This window comes from Copadichromis virginalis, linkage group LG13 (assembly GCF_057382275.1).
Source record: "Copadichromis virginalis isolate Kocher_CV1m ecotype Utaka linkage group LG13, C_Virginalis_male_GT1.1, whole genome shotgun sequence".
Taxonomy (NCBI): Eukaryota; Metazoa; Chordata; class Actinopteri; order Cichliformes; family Cichlidae; genus Copadichromis; species Copadichromis virginalis.
The window spans coordinates 30,059,781-30,086,966 of record NC_140630.1 but is presented as its reverse complement, the minus strand read 5'-3'; the positions used below and the strand labels follow the sequence as shown (position 1 = coordinate 30,086,966).

Below are 27,186 nucleotides of genomic sequence, written 5' to 3'. Positions count from 1 at the left end.
TGCTGAACTATGAAATATTTTTTTTTGCATACAGGTATAACAGAATAGCTTTAGTGTAGTTGTTGTTTTAAACTTGAGTATGAACTTATACAAAATGCAGCAAGATATTTAAAAAACAGTTTTGTTGATTAAAAAACACTATATCGGATTCATATCGGTATCGGCAGATATCCAAATTTATGATATCGGTATCGGTATCGGACATAAAAAAGTGGTATCTCTAGTATAAATGTTATACTTGATTCTAATCTGCTGGAACTGTAGCTGTTAGAACACAGAACACACCATGAATACCTTTTCAATCAGTCAGGTTTCACTTTCATGCTCATTTCTTGCCACAAGATGGAGGCATAAAATCACAGTAACATCACATACTGTAATCCAGTATGTGCTTCAGCGGCTACCAACCTATAAGATGTCATCTTTGACTGAAGTTCAGGTTGAAAAAGCAATAAGGAGGAAACAAAAAAGCACTTAAGGTTGTTGCAAATATGTCTCCATAAATGTGTGTCACCGAAACACCAAACAAGTGCACTCATTTCCATCAATCACTTCATACATCATACAAATTACACACATGTTACAGTATGCAAACCCATTTTCATATGCTCAAATGTAGCCTATACTCGTCCCCTCCTTCCTCCTTTGAGCACCGCATTTTCGCTTTGAATGCTAAACATAAATTAAAATGCTGCCACTGTGCTGACTAACCATGCTACACATGAGCCTGTTGTTGGAGAAAAACCACTAATGTCACATCTATGATGCTCTTGCTGAAAAACAAGTTGTTGCATAGTTGAAGTCAACAGCTTTGTGACAGGGAGCAAGGTCAGGAAGTACAAGTACTCTATTTCCCAGCACACCCATCAAAACTTCAGACAAGCTGCTTATTTTCAGTGGAGTGTAAAATAATTGAGTAAATATTGGCAGTGCAAAATTCAGTTAATTTGATTTGAATGGTCACAGATCTGGCTCCTCTTTGGGCGTCTTTGAGATGAGTTTGAAATGTGTTCAATGTTATACATTTTCTTCTTACACGTATAATGTTATTCTAGATCTCAATTCATAAGGAAAATTTATACTTTAAAAAATATATATTTTAGGTTTTGGTTTATGCAGTAGTACCATGACTTAAACTGGTTTATTGTCCCAAGGCATGGTATTCAGAATTATCTGAGGGCACATACGCAATCTCTTCTTGCACATAGTTTTCTGCTTATAAGGCAGACTAGCAGCAAGTTAAGATGAAATGACAACTCCCTGCTTTCTGCATCTCATAAAGCAGAAGTACACTCTGTGTCATCACTATAGTTTCTGCCACAATCGAGAAAAGACGGGGAAAGCCCCCGAAACCAAAACAAACCACCGAGACAGGAATAGCGCTAGTCGAGTTTTTACACAATCACAAAAGTATAAACATCCATGCTCAGGCGACTCTGATGCTCATTGAAGCAGCAACTTAGATTAAACCTACATGGAGCCATTTGGAGCTGTACTTTGCAGGGGAAAAAACAAACTTTGACCTGTGTGAAATAAAATGAAATGAAAATGAATATATATTGTCAAAGCATGTTTTTCAAAATTGATTAAATATGCTTAAAGTTTTTAATGTTCAAATATAGCTATAAAAGTTTCCATGCATGTTATACCACTTGACTATGTTACAGGGCAGCAGTTTTTACTTCCCCAGGCCCCTCCTTCAGCTTGTCTGAGGGTGCACAGGGGTGTTTCCAAGTGAGATGATAGAGGTCAAAAGAGATGTAATTTTCCTCTGTCCTCACATATTGTGAAAAGGAGGGTGGGGTATCCCTGAAGCACATCACCTAGGAGGCATCATAGTCAGATGCTTTATTCACTTCAACTGGGTCCTTCTGATGCGGCTCATCCGTGAGCCCCAGGGACCATTCAGAGGAATCCCATTATCAACACTTGTTTCTGCAAGCTTGTCAGTCGATCAGTAACAATAGGCTTTCATGCTGAAGCTCTTGCTTGACCACAACAGGGTCCATCACACTGCACCACTGTTGCACATCGGAGAACCTGAACATGCACGAAGATCTCCAACAGCAGCAAGTTTTCCCCAATCACAGTTTGCCATTTATAAAGAGATACTGAAGGTGCAAATATAACTTCCCAGATGAATAGATGAAATAATGCCAGCTGAACACTGCTTTTGTACCATCTTGGGGAGCTCTCTGCATTGAGTGAATGCCTGTCCAGGGTTGTTTCATTTTGACTGCTCTCACTCTCCTCCCCACTCTTTTTCTTTTACCACTTAGAATTTGCACAGTTACTCTGTTTGTCCAAATGCCCAACATTTCAACCCAGCTCTCATTCCCAGATCTGCACAAGATCCTCCTGCATATTTTCATATTTTAATAAAGTTTGAGTGGGGTCAGGTGAGAACCTTTTGCAGATTTGACCAGTTCTTACGGGAAAAGAACCACAGTCAGATTGCTAATGGTGGCAACGTTGACTTGTAATGAGGGGAAAAGTGATTGAGTGAAGATGGGATGTTTTAGACAGTCTGTAAATACTGTATGAGCGTTTGGTTGAATAAGAACTTAGATTTATCATCATTTAGATTACTCACCTCAGGAGATCTTTATCTAACATCCAACCTGCCATCACATGGGTGCTGCAGTATTAAAGACTATGTTACTGTATTTGATGTAATATGGCACACCTCAGAATGAAAACAGCCTCTGACTGGGATTGATTGATAGACAGCTGTGTGTTGTCAGGAAGCTGAAAATGGTTTCATGAGGTTCATTTTTCCACCGGTGGTTTTAGTGAATGCAGCTAGGACCAGGAGCATTCATCTTTCAGCCTGGGTACTGGTATCTGCAGACGGGCGAGAGCAAAACAAATCTGCTGCTGTGTGTTGCAGATCTGGCCTTTTAGACTTACTGTTGTGAAAATAAGTGAGTTTTGGTGATTGTCAGTCTCCAGCGGTGTCTGAACTTGTAATCACCCCTTGATGATGAGAGTGGAGAACATTGTGAAATATCTCTTTAAAGACGCAGCGGTGTGTTGCAGTACATGCTGGGAGGAAATGGAAAACGAGAGGAGAGGAAGCACATGGAGACACCATCTGCTGTTGGGCAACAATGCAGAAAAAAAGTGCCAACCCCCCCATACTCCACCCACACACACACACAATATAAAGAAAAGGGCAGACAGAGAGAAAAACAGCCAGAATCAACACTGTGGGCATGTCAGAGAGAAAGTAATGTGTCAACATTTAAGATCCACAAAGGATGAGAAGATTTGATGCACAAAATCACGATAGCAGAAAATGAAGCAAGTATAGAGCACGGATATTGATGTACTTTGTTTAATTCACATACATTTTCTATTCTTTGCATCCAAACACCTACAAAAATGATGGTGTTCCTATTAGATGAAGCCGTATTCTTAAAGTGCCCAACGTGAGAAACATGGGTACTTAAAGTGCCCAACGTGAGAAACATGGGTACCCACAATGACACAGCATTGTGACATTGTTACTGCTAGCCAAACTGCTGTGTGTGTGTGTGTGTGTGTGTGTGTGTGTGTGTGTGTGTGTGTGTGTGTGTGTGTGTGTGTGCATACGTTTGTGTCATGGGGGTGCGTTTGTGTGACCATCAGTTTATTATGCCACTGTGAGTTACTTCCTGGTTTATTACAGGAAAAGTACTTTTCATTACAGCATTACAGTAAAAATGAAGACAACATGCTACATTTATACTTCTGTATTTTATATTTAGAATATATTTATGTAAGTTTCTGTGCTTGTATCTTCTTATGTATTCATGCATTTTTCATCTACCTATCTATCTTTTAACCCCCACCCCCTCCCAAAAAAAAGAGAAAAAAAAGAAATCATACAGAAAAAAACACACTGATATGAAAAATGACAGGAACATTAGCAATAACAGCTCTGGTAAACTCTGAGGGAGAAAAAAGTCGATCATAAATCTGCCTGGATGCCCAAGGAAGACAGTGATAATGGATGACTGCAGAAACTGCAGAATCCTTTCTGTGGTAAATGAAAAGTCCTTCACTGAATTCAGTGACAGTACACAGTACAATCTGACAGTGACTCAAAACACACTGCAACATGAAGTACGGAGTTTTTGAAGTTTTTGAAGCTGAATTTTCCTATTGCTTGCTAAACTGAAGACTAAACTGAAGGTAGCTACAGTAAAGACCCGGCAAAGTGTCGCTTAGAAGCTAACAGTGTCTGGTGACATCCACTTGAGTCTTTACCTGCAAAGAAAATTGGCAAAGTGTTGAAAGTGAACTTTTAATTTTTTAATATATTTATTTGACCTCCTCAAAATGAGGGACTCTACATGAAATAGTTGTAATTCTAATACAGTTAACTTGGTTAAAAGTATATGGGTATAACTCTCTAGACCCTTATGAAAAGGACACCGAGGGAACAGTTTACCCTGCCCGGGATAGGGTTACCGGGGCCCCGCCCTGGAGCCAGGCCCGGGGAGGGTGCCCGAGGGCGAGCGTCTGGTGGCCGGGCCTTAGTCCATGGGGCCCGGCCGGGCACAGCCCGAAGAGGAGACATGGGCCCATCCTCCTGCAGGCCCACCACCCGCAGGAGGCGCCATAGGGGTCGGGTGCATTGTGTGCCGGGTGGCGGCCAGGAGCGGAGGCCCTGGAGGACTGACCCCCGGCTGCCAAGACTGGCAATAGGGACATGGAATGTCACCTCTCTGGTGGGGAAGGGGCCTGAGTTAGTGCGTGAGGTTGAGAGGTCCCGGCTAGATATAGGAGGCTGCTGCATTGAGCTGCGGCCGCAAGGTGGTTGGTGCCTGCCGTGGTGGTAATCCCCGAACCAAATGGTGGACACCAGAGGTGAAGGGAGCCACCAGGCTGAAGAAGGAGTCCTATCGGGCTTGGTTAGCCTGTGGGACTCCGGAGGCAGCCGACAGGTATCGACAGGCCAAGCGGAATGCGGCTCGGGCAGTGGCTGAAGCAAAAACTCGGGTGTGGGAGGAGTTCGGAGAGGCCATGGAAAAAGACTTTCGGACTGCCTCGAAGAGATTCTGGCAAACCGTCAGACGTCTCAGGAGGGGAAAGCGGTGCTCTACCTGCACTGTGTATAGTGCTGGTGGAGTGCTGCTGACGTCGACTGAGAAAATTGTCAGGCGGTGGAAGGAATACTTTGAGGACCTCCTTAATCCCACTGACACGTCTTCCGAGGAGGAAGCAGAGTCTGGGGATGAGGGGAATGACCCGCCAATTTCCGGGGGCGAGGTCACTGAGGCAGTTAAACAACTCCTTGGTGGCAGAGCCCCTGGTGTTGATGAGGTCCGCCCCGAGTTCCTGAAGGCTCTGGACGTTGTAGGGCTGTCCTGGTTGACACGCCTCTGCAATGTTGCGTGGAGATCAGGGGCAGTACCTGTGGACTGGCAGACCGGGGTGGTGGTCCCCATCTTTAAGAAAGGGGACCGGAGGGTGTGTTCCAACTACAGGGGGATCACACTCCTCAGCCTCCCTGGGAAAGTCTATGCCAGGGTGCTGGAAAGGAGAGTTCGTCCGTTAGTCGAACCTCGGATACAGGAGGAACAATGCGGTTTTCGTCCTGGTCGCAGAACACTGGACCAGCTCTTTATCCTCTCCAGGATACTTGAGGGTGCATGGGAGTTTGCCCAACCAGTCTACATGTGTTTTGTGGACTTAGAGAAGGCATTCGACCGTGTCCCTCGGGGTGTCCTGTGGGAGGTGTTGCGGGAATATGGGGTGTCTGGCCCATTGCTACGGGCCATTCGATCCCTATACAACCGTTGCAAGAGCTTGGTTCGCATTGCCGGCAATAAGTCGGACTCGTTCCTGGTGGGTGATGGGCTCCGCCAGGGCTGCCCTTTGTCTTCGGTTCTGTTCATAATTTTTATGGACAGGATTTCTAGGCGCAGCCAAGTGGCGGAGGGCTTTCGCTTTGGTGGCCTCAGAATCTCATCTCTGATTTTTGCAGATGATGTGGTTCTGTTGGCTTCATCGGGTGAGGGCCTCCAGCTCGCACTGGAACGGTTCGCAGCCGAGTGTGAAGCAGCGGGAATGAGGATCAGCACCTCCAAATCTGAGGCCATGGTTCTCAGCCGGAAAAGGGTGGAGTGCCCACTCCGGGTCGGGGATGAGTTCCTGCCCCAAGTGGAGGAGTTCAAGTATCTCGGTGTCTTGTTCGCGAGTGATGGGAGAAGGGAGCCGGAGATCGACAGACGGATTGGGGCTGCAGCTGCAGTAATGCGGACGCTGCACCGGTCCGTCGTGGTGAAGAGGGAGCTGAGTGTAAAAGCGAAGCTCTCAATTTACCGGTCGATCTACGTCCCTACCCTCACCTATGGCCACGAGCTGTGGGTAGTGACCGAAAGAACGAGATCGCGGATACAAGCGGCAGAAATGAGCTTCCTCCGAAGGGTGGCTGGCCTCTCCCTTAGAGATAGGGTGAGAAGTTCGGCCATCCGGGAGGGGCTCAGAGTAGAGCAGCTGCTGCTCCACATCGAAAGGAGCCAGCTGAGGTGGTTCGGGCATCTGACAAGGATGCCCCCTGGGCGCCTCCTGGGTGAGGTGTTCCAGGCATGTCCCACCGGGAGGAGGCCCCGGGGCAGACCCAGGACACGCTGGAGAGATTATATCTCTCGGCTGGCCTGGGAACGCCTTGGTATTCCCCCGGATAAGCTGGAGGAGGTGGCTGGGGAGAGGGAGGTCTGGGCCTCTTTGCTTAGGCTGCTGCCCCCGCGACCCGGCCCCGGACAAAGCGGATGAAGATGGATGGATGGATGGATGGGTATAACTCTATCACAGACCTGACAGTAGACTATTACTTAACCCCCCATGATGGAGACTATTCCTTCATCTCTAAACTGCTGGTATTCAGATTGTATCCCACACTGATCCACAGGCTGAGGCTTTCAAAAATCCACACATTTGAAGTTGACATTTTTAGATAATTAAAAAACATTTGAGCTAGGATTCAAACTACTTACCTCTGCTGGCCCCCAGATATCTCCATTTAGTTGCTGTGTTAACTTAAATTTCCCTCACACTTCCTGAAGGTGTTTTTGTGCCTGTCTGTGATGTAGGCTGGATTTTTCCAAGGAGAACTGAACGACCTAAACTCACAATTATTTCTGCCATTTATTCCTACAAACCGCATCACCTTAAAGCTGGATCCTTAATGTAAGAGTGGCTGATTGTAGTGATAAAAATATGCAGGGAGTGCAGAATTATTAGGCAAATGAGTATTTTGTCCACATCATCCTCTTCATGCATGTTGTCTTACTCCAAGCTGTATAGGCTCGAAAGCCTACTACCAATTAAGCATATTAGGTGACGTGCATCTCTGTAATGAGAAGGGGTGTGGTCTAATGACATCAACGCCCTATATCAGGTGTGCATAATTATAAGGCAACTTCCTTTCCTTTGGCAAAATGGGTCAAAAGAAGGACTTGACAGGCTCAGAAAAGTCAAAAATAGTGAGATATCTTGCAGAGGGATGCAGCAGTCTCAAAATTGCAAAGCTTCTGAAGCGTGATCATCGAACAATTAAGCGTTTCATTCAAAATAGTCAACAGGGTCGCAAGAAGCGTGTGGAAAAACCAAGGCGCAAAATAACTGCCCATGAACTGAGAAAAGTCAAGCGTGCAGCTGCCAAGATGCCACTTGCCACCAGTTTGGCCATATTTCAGAGCTGCAACATCACTGGAGTGCCCAAAAGCACAAGGTGTGCAATACTCAGAGACATGGCCAAGGTAAGAAAGGCTGAAAGACGACCACCACTGAACAAGACACACAAGCTGAAACGTCAAGACTGGGCCAAGAAATATCTCAAGACTGGTTTTTCTAAGGTTTTATGGACTGATGAAATGAGAGTGAGTCTTGATGGGCCAGATGGATGGGCCCGTGGCTGGATTGGTAAAGGGCAGAGAGCTCCAGTCCGACTCAGACGCCAGCAAGGTGGAGGTGGAGTACTGGTTTGGGCTGGTATCATCAAAGATGAGCTTGTGGGGCCTTTTCGGGTTGAGGATGGAGTCAAGCTCAACTCCCAGTCCTACTGCCAGTTTCTGGAAGACACCTTCTTCAAGCAGTGGTACAGGAAGAAGTCTGCATCCTTCAAGAACAACATGATTTTCATGCAGGACGATGCTCCATCACACGCGTCCAAGTACTCCACAGCGTGGCTGGCAAGAAAGGGTATAAAAGAAGAAAAACTAATGACATGGCCTCCTTGTTCACCTGATCTGAACCCCATTGAGAACCTGTGGTCCATCATCAAATGTGAGATTTACAAGGAGGGAAAACAGTACACCTCTCTGAACAGTGTCTGGGAGGCTGTGGTTGCTGCTGCACGCAATGTTGATGGTGAACAGATCAAAACACTGACAGAATCCATGGATGGCAGGCTTTTGAGTGTCCTTGCAAAGAAAGGTGGCTATATTGGTCGCTGATTTGTTTTTGTTTTGTTTTTGAATGTCAGAAATGTATATTTGTGAATGTGGAGATGCTATATTGGTTTCACTGGTAAAAATAAATAATTGAAATGGGTATATATTTGTTTTTTGTTAAGTTGCCTAATAATTATGCACAGTAATAGTCACCTGCACACACAGATATCCCCCTAAAATAGCTAAAACTAAAAACAAACTAAAAACTACTTCCAAAAACATTCAGCTTTGATATTAATGAGTTTTTTGGGTTCATTGAGAACATGGTTGTTGTTCAATAATAAAATTATTCCTCAAAAATACAACTTGCCTAATAATTCTGCACTCCCTGTATAATCATCAACTTTAAAGTTCTTCTAACTTTTGTGGAGTTGTGTGTCCCTGCAGAGTGTATTTTACACGATATAATGAGCAGAGAAGTCATTTAAATTTTTTTTTGTTTCTTTATTGGGATTTAATAATATTCAGCCTATAAATTTTCACAGTTGTGTTAGCGACAACTTTGTTAAGCATCAGTGGCTGTGTCAGCAGTGTTGTTTTGAGGAGCCTTCTGGGGAAACGAAATCACATGTAGTCTTCACACTGCACATGATTATTCTCTCATTAGCATTTTATCTGCACACATTGTCTGCATGTCTTCAAACAGTGTGACATCAACCTTGTTTTACAAGCTGCAAACCTGCCCTACTGACATCCTGAAATATGTATGAAAGTAATACAGCTTCAACTCCTGGATCAAACCATGAAACTGTCTCTGCTGCTGTTTTTTTATAGGAAATGGATGAACCCAGAATCTGAGTTTCTTTCTTTTCTTGTATGTTATTTTCTCTCACAAAAACACAATGTTTTCAGTGTGCTAATATCATAGCATTTTAACTTAACATCCATTAACATCTGGAGCCAGAATTCAATTATATTCTTTAAAAGGGCTTTAAAACACTCCCAGTAGCACCATGAATACATTAAAAAAAACCCTGATTTAAGGAGTTAATATTAATTTATGCCCCTCTTTTAGCAAAGATATACCAATCTCTTTTTTTAAACTACTTATGCTACGGTCATACCGGATGAATGGATGAGTATTTTATTTGTCCCGGAAGAAACTTAGACATCCAGTTGCTTGTAAAACACAAGACATCAAACAAGAGACAAATACAGATATATATACACAAGAAACAGTAAATAGAGGCCACATGGGAGCAATACCAATACGGGATAACAAGTTTTATGGTGAGGAAACTACAATAGTGAAGTGTTAGTCTAATGTCAGACTCAATAAAGAGAGCTGTTCCTGTTATATGATGTCTGTGGGGTGTATTTTATGGCAGGTGACTTAAAATGAAGGTAGTCATACAGGCAAACAGCACATAATTCATTCACAGCACAAGATTTATGACTACTGTACAAATTGGAATAAGCTGTACCAGAAACTACATTAAAGTGAAGAGTAAAAGTTTCCATGGAACTAATATAGTCTGTATCCAGAATCTTAGCACTGGTTTGCACAGAGTTATGCTGAAAAATCAATGTCTCCCCTCTATTTCTGCAATGCAATGAAGAGTTTCATGGCTTGTGGTGCAGGAGCCCTCCTCAGTCTGTTGGTGGTGCAGTACAGTGACAGCAGTTTGTTGCTAAACATGCTCCTCTGTCACAGGAATGTGTAGAGAATGGCTTTTGTTGTGTAGATGGGACCTAAGTGTTACCTTAATGTGCACTGAAATTTGAAATGGTTGCTTTGGAAACGGGGACCAGTCCTGCGAGCACATGTTGAGGTTTTACAAACTCACTTTCTGTGCAGCCAGTTGGTCACAGCAGCTACTTGCAACTGGTCATTGAATGCTGAAAAGTTCAGTGGAATCACTGGGCAACTTAGTTGCAAGGTGTTGCCATCGTATTTTTTTCTCTAGTATGAGTGAGGTATTCTCTACCTTAAGGTTGTAAGGTAACTATTGCTCCCAGCTGTCCTAGGTATGCGTGCCGGACGGGTCCTCAGCCTTAATGTCATATCACCCTGAGCATAGCTGGTGTGATCTGACCTTGTTAATACTTGGATGGGAGACTGCCTGGGAATACCAGATACTGCAAGCTTGAGGGTGGCTATAGTTCAGGGGGTAGAGCAGGTTATCTACTAATAGGGAAGTTTGGTGGTTTGATTCCTGCTCCACTCTGCATGATATTGAACCAAGTTGCTCTATAATGTGTTCATCAGAGAGTGAATCCTAGACAGAAAGCACTTATGCATAGAAGAAAGTGCTTGTATGAATGCGGGTGATTGAGGTATGTTCTAAAAAGAGCTTTTAATGCTCAAGCAGAATAGAAGAACCAGTCAATTTACCATCCATCACACATCTATAGAAGACAAGGACAAAACCTTACGCAACCTTTGGTTTTATCAGTGGTGGTTAAGAGTCCAGACGTTATAGCATGTATACGTCCATGTGACAACTCAATAATGTTGGTTTACTGAAGATAAACAGATCAGCCTGTCTGTGAAGGTTCTCAGTCATCCAGGTTATCGTAGTCTAAGGAGCTTGGAAAGAAAAGCGTCTGAACTTCTTTAAGTTTCTTAAAGACGTTTCACCTCTCATCTGAGAAGCTTCTTCAGTCCAGCATAACTATTCAATTTAAGCTTAATTAGGGTCAAGAAAAAATGTCTTTCATGGTTTACTGTACTGTGGAGACATCAGGAGCCTTCTTTTCAATATTTTCTACAAAATGCATCGTGTACTGTAGATCATACCTCATGCTGATTTTTGGAACCACGTGAGGCTGCTCCTCTGATGCTTCATTTCTTTTGTCTAGCTTCATCAAGGCTCATCAACAGCAGCAAAGAAGAACAGCTGGATTGACTCTGTCACCAATGGGACAAAGTAGAAAGTCGTAGTAGGAGCGAGATGAGTCGCGCTACAACAGAATCCATGTTCTTTGAAGACTCCGTCACATCTTTCTGCTCAGGCAGCAAGTGTTCTAATCTTATCCCACTTCTTATCTTTCAGTTTCTTTGTAGAGAAAACTCCTCTCACAGAGGGTTCTTCAGTCAGTTGCTATTCACATAATCTACAGCTCCTTCTTGCGCTCCCTTTACTGAGGACTTTAATCCTATTATTCAGCTGGTAGATCTGCTGCAACAGATGTGTTCTTTGTACCAGAGAAGCAGAGCGTTATTTCTTTCTTGCTGTGGCTCTGGAAGGCACAGGCAGTCCATGATTGACTGTAAGATGCTTCAGAAGTGACTATGCAAGTAATGAGTGCTTAACAATACTCCTAAACTACATTAGAAACTTAAATAAAGGTTGTCAAGTGTTGTGACAAATGGAAGCAGCGCATCGTGTCATTTTTAAAAATGCATTTTATAGGCAAAGTATGTGCTGCCTGAGGTCTTTTAGCCCTGCTGTTGTTAATTTATCTGTACCTTTGTTTGTCTGTGCGTCAACGTATAATTAAACCATGTATGAATGTGCAGTGGTGTTTTACGCCTGCCAAACTTGTAATTTATCTCTTGTTTAGACACCATGGAAAATGACAGTGTAATTGTTTTATTAAAAACAGATGATTATGCAATAAACAATGTTCTCCGCAAATAATACTCGTGAGTAATTTATGCACGCTTCAAGGCAAAGCTCAGAGTGACATATGCAGTAATAAATTCTGGTGACACTCATCAGCCCAGTGTAATAGAAGCTAATGACTACAGCTACAACAGAAAGTACATGACATAGGACATAAAACTAGGCACTGATGTTTTGTGATCAAAAGGATATTGATTCCTTAAAGTCCCACATAAACACACTTAGTAGCACAGGGCAAAGCCTAACTGGGGGATACATAGCTACATGTATCCCCCAGCTATGTATCCCCCTGAGCTGTAGCTCAGGTGGCAGAGCAGGTCAGCCACTAATCAGAAGGTCATTGCCAGTGTGTGAGTGCGTGTGTGAATGGGTGAATGACTGAATGTAGTGTAAAGCGCTTTGGGGTCCTTAGGGACTGAGTAAAGCGCTATACAAATGCAGGCCATTTACCATTTGCAGGCCATAGCAAAGGACTAGCAACGATGTGGCAAACAGAGAAAGGAAAATATGTCTACTTGCTAACAGATGAAATAGCTGAAAAAGATCTAAACGAAAATCAGCTGAGGTAAGTGACTGAAGTGAACAAGTATTGCAAAGCCATAGTTTCGTGTGAATTACTATGTATTTGGACTGGACAGAAGTGAATAGGGAGAGAAAAAGTGATAGAAATTGTATGACTATATGTGAAATTTTCAGTCACTAATATTGTTATTACCAGTTGTTAAGAATATCAAAAATTACAAAAGTGATTTTTATTTGAAGTAGCCAAAAATGCTGAAATACACTTCGCCCACAAGCCTGGTATTCAGATGAAAAGGAGACTACCTTGTTATTTACTGTGTGAAGTCTATATTGTTTAAAATATACAGTATAGCATGACAGGTATTTATTTATTTATTTTTTAAGATTTTAAGCTATATAGCTAATTAGCTAACTATTTAGCAAATTTTGCTGGCTAACTTAACAAAACTTGTTTTGTTTGTAGATAAGTGAAATATGTGTTCCATTAGTTTTTTCTGTCACAGGGGCACCAGACTTCCCTGATCCTGGCCACCTCTTCCAACTCATCCCTGAGGATTTCCTGGCCAGCCAGGAGGTATAACCTCCCCAGCCAGTCCTGGGTCTGCCCCAGGCCTCCTCCTGGTAGGACTAGTATCAGTGCTCAAAAGACCTCGCCCACGAGTGTCCAACTACGTCATAGTCAGATGCTTGAACCACCTCAACTGGCGCAGTAGCTATACTGCGAGTCCCTCTCAAATGACAATGACCCTGTCTCATGGAGACTCAGGCATCCTTCAAAGGAAACTCATTTTCGCCACTTTCATCTGTGACTTCATTCTTTCGGAAATCTTCAGAGCTCGTGAATGTAGGTAAGGGTAGAAACATAGATTGACCAAATCAATAGCTTTACATTTACACTCACCTTTTCCTCCCCACAAGAGATTAATACTGCCCCAGTCCATCTAACATCTCATACGGAAGAGGATTCTCAGAAAAAAGTCAGAATTATGGCTTTAATCTCAGAATTCTGACTTTTTCCTCAGAATAATTTTTTCTCAGAATTCTGAGATTAAAGTCTTAGAATTCTGACTTTCTTCTCAGAATTCTGGAAAAGAAGAAAAAAAAGACATGCCCACTTTTTTTTTTCCAGTGGCCCTAATCCTCTTCCGTACATCTCATGCCCCACTCTGATGATGTTTATGATGATTTGGATCATTAAACAGTCTCTTTAAGATCAGGTCAAAAGCATTTCAATACCCTCATTTTGTTTTTTGTTTGTTTGAGGCACAAACTGATGGCCGGACATTCTACTTCAGGATTTCTAGTCAAGAATTCATGGCACATCAGTTACAGTAAGTTGTACAGGTCCAGAAGTAGCATAGTAGCTTCAGACCATCACACTACCACCACAATGTTTGACTGCTGGTATATGAGCTTTTTATGAAATGCTGTTTATGAAATTTTAAATTCTGTCTCGTCAGTCCACAGAATATTTGGGGATCAGCAGTGGTTTTGTTCTTGGAACTCTTCCATTGATGCCATTTCTACCCAGTCTTTCCTATTGTTCAATTGTGAACTTTGACCTTAACTGGCTGGCCATTCCTGAGAAGGTTCATCAATGATCTCTGTTTTCTCCACATATGGGTAATGGCTCTCACTGTGGTTGACTGGAGTTCCAAAACCTTGGAAATGGGTTTTAAACCCTCTCCAGACTTCTTCTTCATCCTGGTGTTGTTCCCGCTGGTGCAGGGTCCGCGCTTCGGCAAAGGTTTCTCCATTTGGTTCTGTCCAAGGCATCCTCAGGTAATGTGTTGACGGTCTTAATGTCCTCCCTAATTTTGTCCATCCACCGTTTCTTCGGTCTGCCTCGAGGCCGGCATCCTTCTGGGTCGATCGTCATAGCCATTTTTGCTACGGAGTTCTCATCGCTTCGAATCACGTGTCCATACCACCTCAGGCGGGACTCAAGCATCTTTTCCTTAATTGGGGCTACGCCTAGTCGCTTCCGTATGTCTTTGTTCGTAACACGGTCCCGTCTTGTAATTCCTAGGCTCCATCGGACCATGCGCATCTCCGTGGTGTTTAGGGCCTGTTCATGTGTGGTCAATGCGGGCCAACATGCGCAGCCATACAGGGCTACTGGGCAGACCACCGTTTTGTAGATTTTATCCTTGAGTCGATCTGGCACTCTTCTGTCGCAAAGGATACCAGTGACCTGTCGCCATTTTAATCAGGCTGCATTTATTTGTGCTTGGACATCGGAGGTGATATTTCCATGGTAGCTGATGACTGAGCCCAAGTAGCGGAACTCTTCTGTCTTCTTCAACTCTTCGTTGTCAATTATGATGGTGCCAACAGTTTGGGGGCCTCCTTCCAGGTATTCGATCTTTTTCGTGTTGAGCCGCATAACATATTCATTGAGCCGGGTCTTCCACAGTTGAGTCGTCATTTGGGTCTCTTCTCTGTCTTTGCTGGTGAGGATTACGTCATCGGCAAAGAGGAGAGACCATGGATGAGGTAACTGGAGGTTGGCCGTGATGGTGTCCATACATAGAATGAAGAGGAGGGGTGACAGAGCTGATCCTTGGTGGACCCCAACACTAACTGGGAAGGGAGATGATAGTCCAGCGGCGCATCGGGCTGAACTGGTGACGTTGTCGTAGAGGAGCTGTATCCATTTGACATACGCCTCAGGGACACCATGCGATCTTAGGGAGTGCCATATGAGGTCATGGGGGTACCCTGTCGAAAGCCTTATCAAGGTCTAGGAAGGCCATATGTACTGTCTTGTTCTTTTCCCTATTCTTCTCCAGCAGGAGGCGGGCGGCGTGTATGGCGTCAGTTGTTCCGCATCCCTCTACGAAACCACATTGGTTGGGGGTGACGTTGACAATTTCCCGAAGATGTGCATCGATGACTTTTTCGAAAATTTTCATCGTGTGACATAGTAGGCAAATAGGACGATAATTTGAGCATTCGGCTACATCCCCTTTGTTCTTCCATATGGGTATGGTAATGCTGGTCGTCCAGGCCTTCGGGACTTCCCCTGTGCTGACAATGTTGTTAAACAGTTCTGTCAGGATGGCCGTTCCTGGTTGCCCGAGAAACTTCCAGACTTTGGTTGTTTCCAGTCATGGTTCCGATATTGATTGTTCCAAAACGAAGATGGAGTCGTCTCTTTAGCCCAATCCGTCCATGAGTGGGTAGCCCTTGCTGATTTCCCATGTCGTTCTGTCGAGAACGGCAGCGTCGCCTGCGGGGGACGCCCTAGCATTTCCCAAATTTTGACGTTCCATTGCTATTTGATGCGACAATTTGAAGATTCGATCGACTTGTCGCACCGCCTGACATCGAAGACCATCACCGTTGGTTGGTTATCCAGGAGGCACCGCGAGGAGGTGGTGATTGGATTTTGCCTCCCTCTCCAGGGAGGCCCTCTCCAGACTAAAAGATTAAAATTAATTTGTTTTGTCTCATTTTGAGTTTTTTTTTAAATGATAGCATGATGTGTTGCTTTTTGAGATCTTCGCTTCACTTCTTCACTTTGTCAAACAGGTTGTTTTGATTGATTTCTTGACTCAAGAAGTCTGGCAGTAGTCAGGCCTGTTTGTGGCTAGTGAAATTGACCTCAACCACAAAGATTTTTCCAAAAAATCTTTAGCCAATATTAAAATGTAATGATCTGAAACATTTTAATGCAGAAAAATGGCTAAAAATACATCAGGAAGGGGGAAAATATTCATTCATAACACTGTACCTGCTTGAATTTAGTTAGTACTACTTGTGCATCAAAATGAGATGACAAATGAAACGAACACTGTTAATCCACAACCCCATTTTTATTAGAGTTACATGTGGCAAAATTCACATTTCAGGGTTTATGTCCACTTATTGTGGCCTGTCAGTTCTGAAAACCCCCCAAAACAAAACTGTGTTCAGCAAGCATAGTGAACATTTATCAATGTAGCAATCACAATTTATTCAAAGAAACAATACAAACAATTTCAAGTGTTATATAGTATTAACTTTTCCTCTATATCAGTTCTTCTAATGTATTCCTGCCCATACTCATATACTCATAGTGTACATGACTATATTGTGGACAATGATGTAGATATCAAAACGCTGTACAAAAAACAGGATGTACAGGAAAGACACTCCATACAGCATCCAGATAAAAATTAAAAATACAAAAGAGGCACTTAAGAATATCACACAGACATACACATACTCACATATGTACATGTGGAGTATACTAGAAATCAGAATACTTGAGCCCATGTTATCATATAATTCACCTGAAAAGTTATTTTTACAATTATATCAGATACACTTGGCTGGAAAGCAATGTCAAAACCTTGTTAGCTAACATACGCATGGCCGCCTCCTACAGCAAGAACAGCCAACTAAAGAAGTTTTAAACTTCAATCTTTCTTATACTTAACATGGCTTTTAATCTATTGCTACTAGAAGCATACAAATAACTATTAAGATAACACCTATAATTAAAAAACTTAGCTTTTAGTTTAAGTTGACTGGATAGATCAATGCACACTTCCTGATGTCTAATATTTGCCTTTTATTGAAAACTAAACATGACCAAGGAAATGCTGGGGGCGATGAGTTGACATTAACCTGAAATAAATTATTCCAGATTTGTTTTTTGTTTGTTGTTTTGAGTGGCAAGCAAATTCATCTTAAAAGATTCTGGCAGAAATATCAGCAGCACTGAAAACCTAGCCCTAGAAACATTTGAACTCTCAAAAACATGGGCTGAGCTATGGTTGAAACCTAACAAGGGTGTTTAACTTCTCATTTCAGTAAGTCACATTATTGCAAGGTTAGACAGTATCGTCACTATATCATGACTATGATGCACAGCCTTTTAAAACCTACAGCACTTTTAACAGGAAGACACAGATTGTCCAAAAAGTGCAACACACACATAGACAGTATCAAAGTCTGACATAGCTTTGAATTAAAATGAAGCCAATCCGGATTTGCCTGAACCCTGCTTTTTACCTAAAGTCCACCAGATGGCGATAGCTGTGGATGCAAAAAGGCTTCCAGTGCTATAGAAGCCCGTGGAATTCAATTTTTATTTGGTCTTGACCTTTCTAAACCCTTATCTGATGAGTTTATGGGCTTAGTTACTGAATAATAAAAAGATTAAGTCTATTGTTGTAAATCTTGGTCATACAATTTTTCCAAATGGAAGATTATTTGTGGTACAAAATGCTCATTAGCTAACAAGACCCACCCCTCCTTCTCATATCCATACATTTTGGGTAACACTATGGTAGCTACATCCATCTTTTATACTGTCTATGAGAACACACTGCACACCACCAGTCTGATCACATTAACTTCAATCCATAACTTCCAGTTAAGAATGGAAGAAGGCTTTTAGGTGGCATAACACACTGTGGAGGTGTGGCAGCCAAGCTAGCTCACGGCTGTTTTTCACGTCACTAAAACTCGATATATATAGTATATTATAATATAATGTGATTACAGTAATTCCTACTTTGGAATATGATTTGTATATTTTTATTTATTCATAATTTAACCAGTTTAATTATGCCTGTTTGCTAGTACTGATACAAACACCATCTTTAGCTTGTAACTGGTGGAAATTTCCGGTAACATTGGTACTAGCATTTCTACTCTTTGCTGAAGGATTAATAATATTTTCTGAATTCTTGCCTACAAGACCAGAAAAAAATGAACTGCGACAAACCTATCTGACACACTTTGTATTTTCCCCTTATCTTTTAGACTGAAATACAATGTGCATTATTTTAATCAGTGTAGTCACTGCCATTGGATAATTGGCTTTAAGCAGCCCTGGGTTGTTATATAGCAAAATATTTATTGCACAGTTTTAGATTTCACAATTTTCTGCAGAGTTCACAGGTAATAATGTCACCTAAAGCCTTTCTTTTCTTAAGTATTTCTTAAAGATATCAGCTTACCAACACGTTTTATTTTTTGCTATATAGTTCTGTACAATTTTCAGCGGAATTGGCTACCTTTAACATGTAGAGAGTAAAATCGCAGTGCGGATACATAACTGAGCTGTGCCTAAGATTAACAACAAAGTGAAAATTTCAAGTCAGTCAAGTTAAAAAAATCTATAAGTATTGCTGACAAATTAGTCTTATTTCATATGCTTTTTACATGACATGGAAATAAGACAAATTCTTCCTTTTCACATTTGCTGTACAGACCCTGTACAAAAGGAGCTCAATCCAGGGTGTTGTTTGGTGGAGCTCCAGCTACATATTTCAATAATCTCACCATCCCAACACCAGCAAACATTCAGCATTCCAGGCCAAAACTTTAAATAAGGCTTCTGTCAAACTTTCTCTACTAGTTTAGATAATTTTGGGATTCGGCTATCTTAGCTCAGGATACAAACCCCACCAAAAGCACAAACAAACAAAAAATAACCCAGCTTTAGATTATAATCCCAAATTCAGTTAAGATAATTCTCTTGCAATAAATAAAAGTTTATAGTCAGCCCTTAAACTAAACAGATTCTAATGATGTGTTCATTAACAGCTCAAACATCTGTACCTGTGTTTTACTGCCCTGGTTTGCATGTCCTTCCACAAAGCAAGTTTATTTCTTTACAATTTAAGTGGTTCATTTTGTTTTTTGTTTTCTGCTTTCAAAACTTTTCCCTACAAAGGAATCATCTCATTGAACTCATTCCTCTCTGCTCGAGCTCCCACCATCATCAGCGCTCCTCCCATGTTGGGACCAAGTCCCGTGCAGCCCTTGAGTCCTCCTTCAGCCAGCTCATGGCACATCGTGGCATTGTGGGAAGACACAATATTTCCACTACCTGCAGGTGTGAATATGGTGCTCTCCATCCCCCTCCTCTGTTGCTCTGGTGTTGGAGCAGGCGCCCTAATCCCACTACTTCCAGCACCCACGCTACCTCCAGCACCAGCACCACCTCCCCGCTTTTTAGTTGGTGGTCCCCAGAGGAACGCGTGGGCAGGTCTGTAGTGTTGGCGGGCATAGCAGAGCAAGCGTCGGCGGGTGGCTGGCAGGCGGATGGTGTAGACAAAGTATTCCAGGATGCTGTGCTGCATGTTGGACAGGGTGCCGTGGCACAGCGACTCCTCCAGGAAGAAGCGAACCAGCGGGGCCTTAAAGGCCTCATAGCCGAGCTCACCCAGGGACTTCAGGATGCGAGTGATCCGCAGGTAGTTGTGGTGGGACCTTCAATAAACACGGCGGTTGAGAAAGAGAATTTTGATTGATTAGAATAGTTTGAAATAGCTTTTCTGAAATAGGCATCTAGGACCTCCTCTGTAATAAGTGTCCAAAATAAGTATTTGGACACTTATTTTGAAACATAATCAAATTAACTTTAATTTCAACGGTCACTGGACTGCAAGACTGCACGTACCAATCATTTCTGTTTTTTAGAAACTTTATTTCCTCCTGGAAGTTATTCTTGTATCACCATCTTCAGACCCCATTCCTTCAGTGTCTCTTTTATAATGTTTCTGGTGTAACAGCTTTTTTCCTGCACGATTTGCACGTCCATATCCACTAGCATCAGATAACCCTGTGTTGGTATAATGTCCTCCCGATAACCATCACCTCTCTGTGGACACGGGCGGTTAAAAGTACCCATTTATTGCTCTACCTATACCACTTATCACACGTATAGGTTAAAAGATGGACAGATCACAAGCCTGTTCCACAGCTGACACACACGTCCCTACACAATCGCACATCGATGGGCAGTTTTATGGAACAACCCAACCACTGTTCATTCTGTGGTCTAGATTGAAGTAAAGGTGATGGCCTTCAATACAACCATGATGTAATGTCTGATGTCTCTGGCAATATAATTATTATTTACTGTTTGGTGTGGCTACTTGGCCCATGAGAAATCTAGAAACCAGATTCAGACATCTTTGTGCATTTTAATGGCAAGAGAATGGAAAGAAAATACACTGTTGTCAGCTTTGTTTTCCATGTGTTTAGAGCTTAACGCAACAATTAGATTCAAATGGTTTAAGGAAGGTTTGTGACTGGAGGAGATTGTGGTAATAAAAGGGAAAGTAATGCTTTCCCTTCTAAAAGGTTTTAGGTACAAGGACAAGCACACGCTTTAATGTAAACTGCAAAGTGCGGCATTCAGGTGGTCCTTTGGCAGGAGGAAACACCGTACCTTATCTCAAGCAATGAAAACATCGAAACGGGATGTGAAACAAAAAAAACAACAACAATTGTTCTTTTAAATTGCCCTTTAACCATCTGTTTGTCCATTCAAAACATCCTCTTTCACATTCAGCTGCTGTTAGAGGAGCAATTAAGTTGCAAAGGATTTAGAATGATTGCCTTGCTAAAGGACTGAAAAGCAGCTACTGGCAACTATGCGATAACTTCACACAAATTGTAGCTGCAATTTTATCCCCCCCAAGCTACTGCACAGTGCATTTAAATATATAACGTTCGCAAGTGTGTGTGTGTACTTACTCATTAAGGTGTTGGAAGCGCTCCTGCCAGTTCGGAGCCCGAGCAACATTGCCACTCTTATCCAGCAGCTTGACACCGTAGAAGTCCAACATGAGGGAATAGGCCGCCAGGAATCTCCGCTTTGCTTCCCGAGTGCTTTGGAATTCCTGATGTGATTCAACACAACAAATCAGAAACAAACAGACAGGTTGTGTACAAAAGCAGCTTTTCTCTTTAGGTGATCAGAAGAAGCAGAAGAGAAAGCTGTATGCAAACACTGGGTAATCGCCCGAAAACGAGTCTGAAATTTCATGAGGGACACATTTCTACCTACTTTTAATGGGAGCATGCACATGCAAACCAGCTGTGTTGTTCAAACAGATGTCTAATTTAGTCAGAGCCAAAGCTGAATGAGTATTTCCCAGAACGGTTGTTTGCTTTGTCACATTTGAGCGACTTATTTAAACGAGAGTGTATCGGCATTCTTAAAACTTCACTCGATTCAAAATTTGCTAAATTTGTGCTAAATTATTTCGGTAGTGAAATGTAAAGACTCAACCATGGGAAACACTTGTGCGATGAAAAGCCACAACTAAAGCAGTGATGCAAAACATTAGCAAAACCGTGACACTGAGCTGTGTTTTCCCCCTGCACTGAAAGCGCATTATAATGCACCTGAGCTGCCAGCGACACTCCACTAACTGTGAGCAACTCATAGTTCTTTGCAATGAAAGCATCAAAATCGGTTCACAGGTGGAAAGCTTTCAGTGTTATATGTCTGAATATAACCACATTTAAGTAAAAAAACGATCTAATATGCTAATGTAGGAAAGCAGAAGTGAAATCTAACACCAAACAACAGATATTTAGGTAGAAACTATAAAAAGAAGAGTGACCGCAGGAGCACAGCTGGAGATCAAGCACATGTCATCACAGTTTAATGAAGCACAGCATTAATAAAGCGGACCATCACAGACTAGTAGAGACAGAATATGTGTACGAAACTCACTTTGATTTCGTCCTGAGTCAGTTCATGTGCGTAGAAGTTGAGCCCTTGTTCTCTTAATGGGAACAGCCTGGGGTACAGAAATGGAGTAAAAACACTGTAAAAACATACAACACAATAACTACAGGGATGTGATGGTCAAGAAATACATCTGCCTACCAAATAATGAAGATAATTACTCAGTGTAATTTCTCAGCAGGTGCTACTGTTTGCTCACTGTGCATGGTATGTAAAGGCTGTCCACCTCTTTCTTCTAGGCTAGTAAAGTGACTGCTAAAACCTTCCCACCGAATGTTAACCTGGCAACCCTACCAGAACTATGTGAATCGCTACATTCACTATATCAAACATGTAAAGGTCAGCAGCAAAAAAGGCAGCCTGCACATAGAGCCTGGAAGTTGCTGTGTATGTACATGAAGACCAAAAACACAAGTAAAATAGTACTGAATAGGAGTGTTTGCCTACTTAACAATGAAGCTAGCATGGATGTGCCAAATAACTGCAGTTCCTTCAATGGCCACATGAGGCTGGCCCCAAAAGCAAGTCGTTCCCCTTTAACACTTGTTGTGCATTGTAACACTTCCATGTTACATATCAAACATGGAAGCCATATCAAGCTAACTACAGTTGTCAAGCTTGATGTGACAATCACCGTTTAAGCCAACGGTCCCCAATCTTTTTTGCGCCACGGACCGATTTAATATCAAACAACATTTTCACGGTGGTAGTCGCGTTGTGTCGCGGATAAAGGTGTCGCGGACAAATACAACAAAATAAAATGATACGACCAAGGCAAAAACTGTGGTATTTTGTAAATATAATAATAAACGCGAATTCACTGTTTAATTGTGTAACTTTATTAGCAGTGTCCTCCTGCTAATAAAACGACTCAACAACATTGAGAGTCACGTGTCTTCTCTGCCCTTTAATGCGCTCTGGTCTCTATGGTAACGCGTAAACATTTCTTTCAAAATAAGACACACAACTACAACACAGGAAAAGACCCAGAGAAACGATAAAAGTTAACAATAAAAACTCCGAAAACCATAAATTTCACACCCGAGCCTCAACTCTCGCGGCTTGGTACCAAACAACTCACGGACTGGTACCGGTCCATGTCCCAGGGGTTTAAGCCACTAAAATCAGTTCTGAAACCTGACTGGACAGGTTAAACTAAGTGAGCGGTCATTAAAATATTCCTGTTTTTTATTGAACTTTAATCTGTAACAGGATAGAAAAAGGAAGCTTTGACATGTCATGTTACCGTGCCTTCTTGCAGGCTAAGAACAACTTGATGCACAAACACACAAGCTGCATGAATATTAAAACAAATGGAGGGAATGTCTCACCACTGAATATAGGTGTGATTGTGCTCCAGTTTGTCATAGTCGCCTCTCCACTTAGAGAGAATCTCCTCTATGTAGATACCTGAGAAGAAAGAGGAGCTAAATAGCTGCAAAATAGATCTGTATTGCATGTGTGTGCGCTTGTGTGTGTGTGTGTGTGTGTGTGTGTGTGTGTGTGTGTACGTGTGTTTAAACAGTGGATCAGTCCACTAATCTGCTGGGCTTTCCCTGTCAAACTTGACCTTTAGCCAAACAAAACTCACTAAGGCCAGCACTAACATCACTTCTCTCCAGTGTTAACAGATCTGCATGGAGAGTGCACTTTTTTCTCTGTGTGTGTGTGTGTGTGATATCTGACCATCAGGCACTAGAGGGATCTTGTTCAGGTAGAAGCGCAGGTTGCGGTACTCATTGGGCTGCCGGGACCTTCTGAAGTTCTTCACATGAACACACACAGATAAAATATATCACAAAGGGTGTCTGCATTAGTGTGAGTGTATGTGTGTGATGAAGCCTGTCTATTCTCATTGTAGGGTACACATGTGTGTGTTCATGTACCGGGTAGCTGTGCCGATATTTGTAGAGGTCCCTGGCGGCATAGAAACTCCTCTTCATCTTTGGAACAGACTCCGGGGAGTCAGTCAACTGAAAGAGGAAGAAAGAAGGAAAGACAGAAAAAAAAGACTCTTAAGAATGGAAAAAAGAAAACAGATGGTGTGTTGCCCTTAGATGCCATTTAGCTGAATTAAAAACATTTAGTTGCTTGGAACATTAATATCTATGTTTTTCTCATAAAAATGGACAATTTACATCAGCACTAATGTGAACCACCACCAACCAGACACCTCTGTCTAATCGGGGTCATTTTTTTCATAAAATTTAAAGTGAAATGTGTTTCTTTGGTCTTTCTAAGCTTTAGGGCCCTGCATGGTCAGGCTCCTCAATATTTATCTGACCTGCTGAAACCACATACATCTTCTTGGGCTTTAAGGTCATTAGATCAGAGACTGCTGGTGGTACCGCGCACTCGTTTTAAAACTCGTGGTGATCGGGCCTTTCAGACTGTGGCACCACGGTTGTGGAATTCTCTCCCACTGTCTCTTCGCTGAACGGACTCCATTGATTCTTTTAAGAAACAGCTGAAGACATTTTTATTTAGAAAAGCATTTGATTAATTTCTTCTTATGCTGTTTTTATAGTTTTATTGTTTTACATTGTTTTATTTACTGTTATATTGTTTTTATATTCCCATTTTCTGTGTTGTAAAGCACTTTGTGATTTTTATCTGTGAAAAGCGCTATATAAATAAATTTTACTTACTTACTTACTTACTTCTTAGGTCATTTACTATAATCCATAAACTATCTCCCTCCTGACTTTAAAAAAAAGTCCAACTTATAAAAACAGAGCAAAACCATAAGTCTGGTTTAACTTTTAAGAAATAATCTATGAAAGATTGCTCCTGTTCGACTGTTATAACCTGCTGGTTCCTGTATTATAAAACAGTGTGAAATAGCCTAATAACAACAATCCCGTCAGCTACTCTGAACGTTATTGCACACAGTTTATGTGTCTGTAGCCTAAAAAGAATAAAACGTTTTCACTTTCTTTGTAAACCTGTAGGCAGTGTAGGGTTGGAGTTATGGTTCCTTAGATTACTTTGATAATTAACAAACATCACGTGAACAGGATGTAGCCCATAACATGTATGACAGTAGTTTACAGTAAGAAACCCAAGACTGAACCCATTTCTTCTCAAATTTGGCATGATTTTGACACCTAGCTTGCACAGTCCCACCTGGCGTGCTGATGCCTACAGTAAGATCACAGCATGGCTGTAGCATGAGGGCTGGGGGGATAAATACGCAGTATTTTAAATACTAGAATTTATTGCACTAACGCTCTCTAGCATTCAGAATTTATTAGTTATTTCAATCTTTACCGTATTTAACATTATCTGTGCTGAATCAGCACATGTACAGACACGGTTTACTCTGAAAATTACACTTGGGAGTTTGAATAGGTTATAATTTTGCGGCAGTAACCTGCTAAATGCATCTAAACTTCCACAAAAAAACAAAAACAAAAAAAAAAAAAAACTTATTTGGTTGAGTCCATTTAAAAATAAAACATCGCAATAAAGGGCGACCTCGTCCTTATCCTGCCTGGCTGCCGTGTGTGTGGTCATTAACCTGCCTGTACACGGTCCCAGAGGAGGCTGAGCTGCTGCTGATCGTTTGTTCCCGGCAGATAATTCAGTGGTTATGTGAACTCATAACTCATATTGAAATAATGGCAGTATGGCAGAAGGATTGTCGCTATGATTTTCTCATGTGGATTTTTTTTCCATTTTAATCTTGCTCTAAATTACGAGGAGAACCTGTCCCCTATAATTTGTCCCCGCGTAAATGTACAGCCGTTTTCCACAGCATGCGTCTACAGCACGTCTTCACGGTACATGAACTTGACGTATTTCTGAATGAAAGTTTGGTGTGAGCTGTGTCTCGGGTGCAGATATCACCGTAGCCCGGTTGTCCTTACTGTGTCCCGGCCTTTTTGCCGGTGGCCCACATGTCCCGGCTCTCCGGCGTGAAACGTACCTGCGGTGTGCTGTCTCCGGCGTGCCCCGCGGCCCTCTCGCTCTCCGCCGGGCTGACGGAGTCGGAGATGCCGCTATCATCTTCAGCCGCCGGCTCGTCGCTCTCCGAGTCCGATCCCCACGTCGAGTCACATTCCTCAATCGTGCTCGGCTCCTTGAAACGCCAGCTGCCCACCAGGTTTCCCATCTAAAAAACATGCAATAACCGCCTTCTTCTTCTTCTTTTTAATTATCGCTTTTTTTTAAAAAAAAGGTATAAATACTACATAATTTTGCCCCCAGCCTCGTTTTTCGGTTTGCAGAGCGGTGGGTTTGCACTGCGCTCAGTGCGGAGCTTTTAAATGGCAGAAAAGGGGGATTTCCACACTGGAAGGATGATGCGTGTTTCTGTATGAGAGGCCATTAGTGCCGCAGAGGCAAGAGGCGGTCTTACACCTGTGAATTGTATGAAACAAGGTTACAGTTGAGTAAAGCTAAGCTAGAGACTAAAACTATGAGTGGAAAACCTCCAAATAAAAAACCCCCCTAAAATAACAACAAAATAAAATAAAAAAGGGTAGATGACTAATATATGTGTAAGTATACATGTAGTCTACGCTGCCAGTGATGTTGAAAAGGTGCAAAAATGATCAAGAATCAATGTCAGAATTTAATATTGATTCAGTCAAATTAAAGTTGACAGTAAAAGATTAATTTAGCACAGTTTCAATTATTGTTTGCTATCTGGGATAACTAGCAAAAATTGATTTTTTTTTAACATCAATACAATCAGCTTGAGGACACTTATGCTTACATGTTTATTGGGACTACGAAAGCGTAACACTAAAACAAACACTAATAAAAGCTAAACTTAAATGAGCAAACCCAGTTTGGAATTTTAATAACTGAATACAAAGAATCATATGCTCTTTAATGAAACACAAATTATGATTGAAAAGGTAAAATGAAAACAACTCTCATAAGAAAAAGTGAATGTTGTATCATCAAAATACACATTTGTAGTTAAGGTTAATGCCAAATGTTAACTAATTTAAGAACTTAACAATGTACAGTGTTGTTAAATACATAATTTGTGTTGTATGCTATTGATACAAGGCTTTCTGCAATCACAAAATATGTCCCAGGATTTTTCTTTTGGAATATGTAGGCTATTTACAGTAGCTTAAGCATGTGCCACTGTCTGTCCCTCTGCAACTACTCTGATAAAAACAGTAAGAATGTTCAAAGAGTCCCAAGT

General features: G+C 42.0%; 1 protein-coding gene across 1 annotated transcript; it reads right to left on the bottom strand.

Annotated features, from left to right (window-relative positions):
* Nucleotides 1-16,334: 16,334 nt before the first annotated feature.
* ogfrl1 (opioid growth factor receptor-like 1) lies at nucleotides 16,335-26,321 on the bottom strand. Its single transcript, XM_085478430.1, has 7 exons — nucleotides 25,951-26,321; nucleotides 23,909-23,995; nucleotides 23,709-23,787; nucleotides 23,354-23,432; nucleotides 22,008-22,074; nucleotides 21,020-21,165; nucleotides 16,335-19,747 (listed from the first exon to the last, which is right to left on the bottom strand). The coding sequence occupies exons 1-7, from the start codon at nucleotides 26,134-26,136 to the stop codon at nucleotides 19,201-19,203; spliced, it is 1,191 nt and encodes a 396-aa protein (XP_085334556.1). The 5' UTR covers nucleotides 26,137-26,321; the 3' UTR covers nucleotides 16,335-19,200.
* Between the last annotated feature and the right edge of the window lie 865 nt (nucleotides 26,322-27,186).

What these genes read in the sequence shown, in the direction of transcription:
- ogfrl1 (XM_085478430.1), bottom strand. Translation starts at nt 26,136, where the DNA reads ATGGGAAACCTGGTGGGCAGCTGGCGTTTCAAGGAGCCGAGCACGATT. An exon ending in AATATCGGCACAGCTACCCG is followed by an intron (nt 23,788 to 23,908) that starts GTACATGAACAC and finishes GTTCATGTGAAG; the next exon opens with AACTTCAGAAGGTCCCGGCA. An exon ending in TGACTCAGGACGAAATCAAA is followed by an intron (nt 21,166 to 22,007) that starts GTGAGTTTCGTA and finishes GAATCACATCAG; the next exon opens with GAATTCCAAAGCACTCGGGA.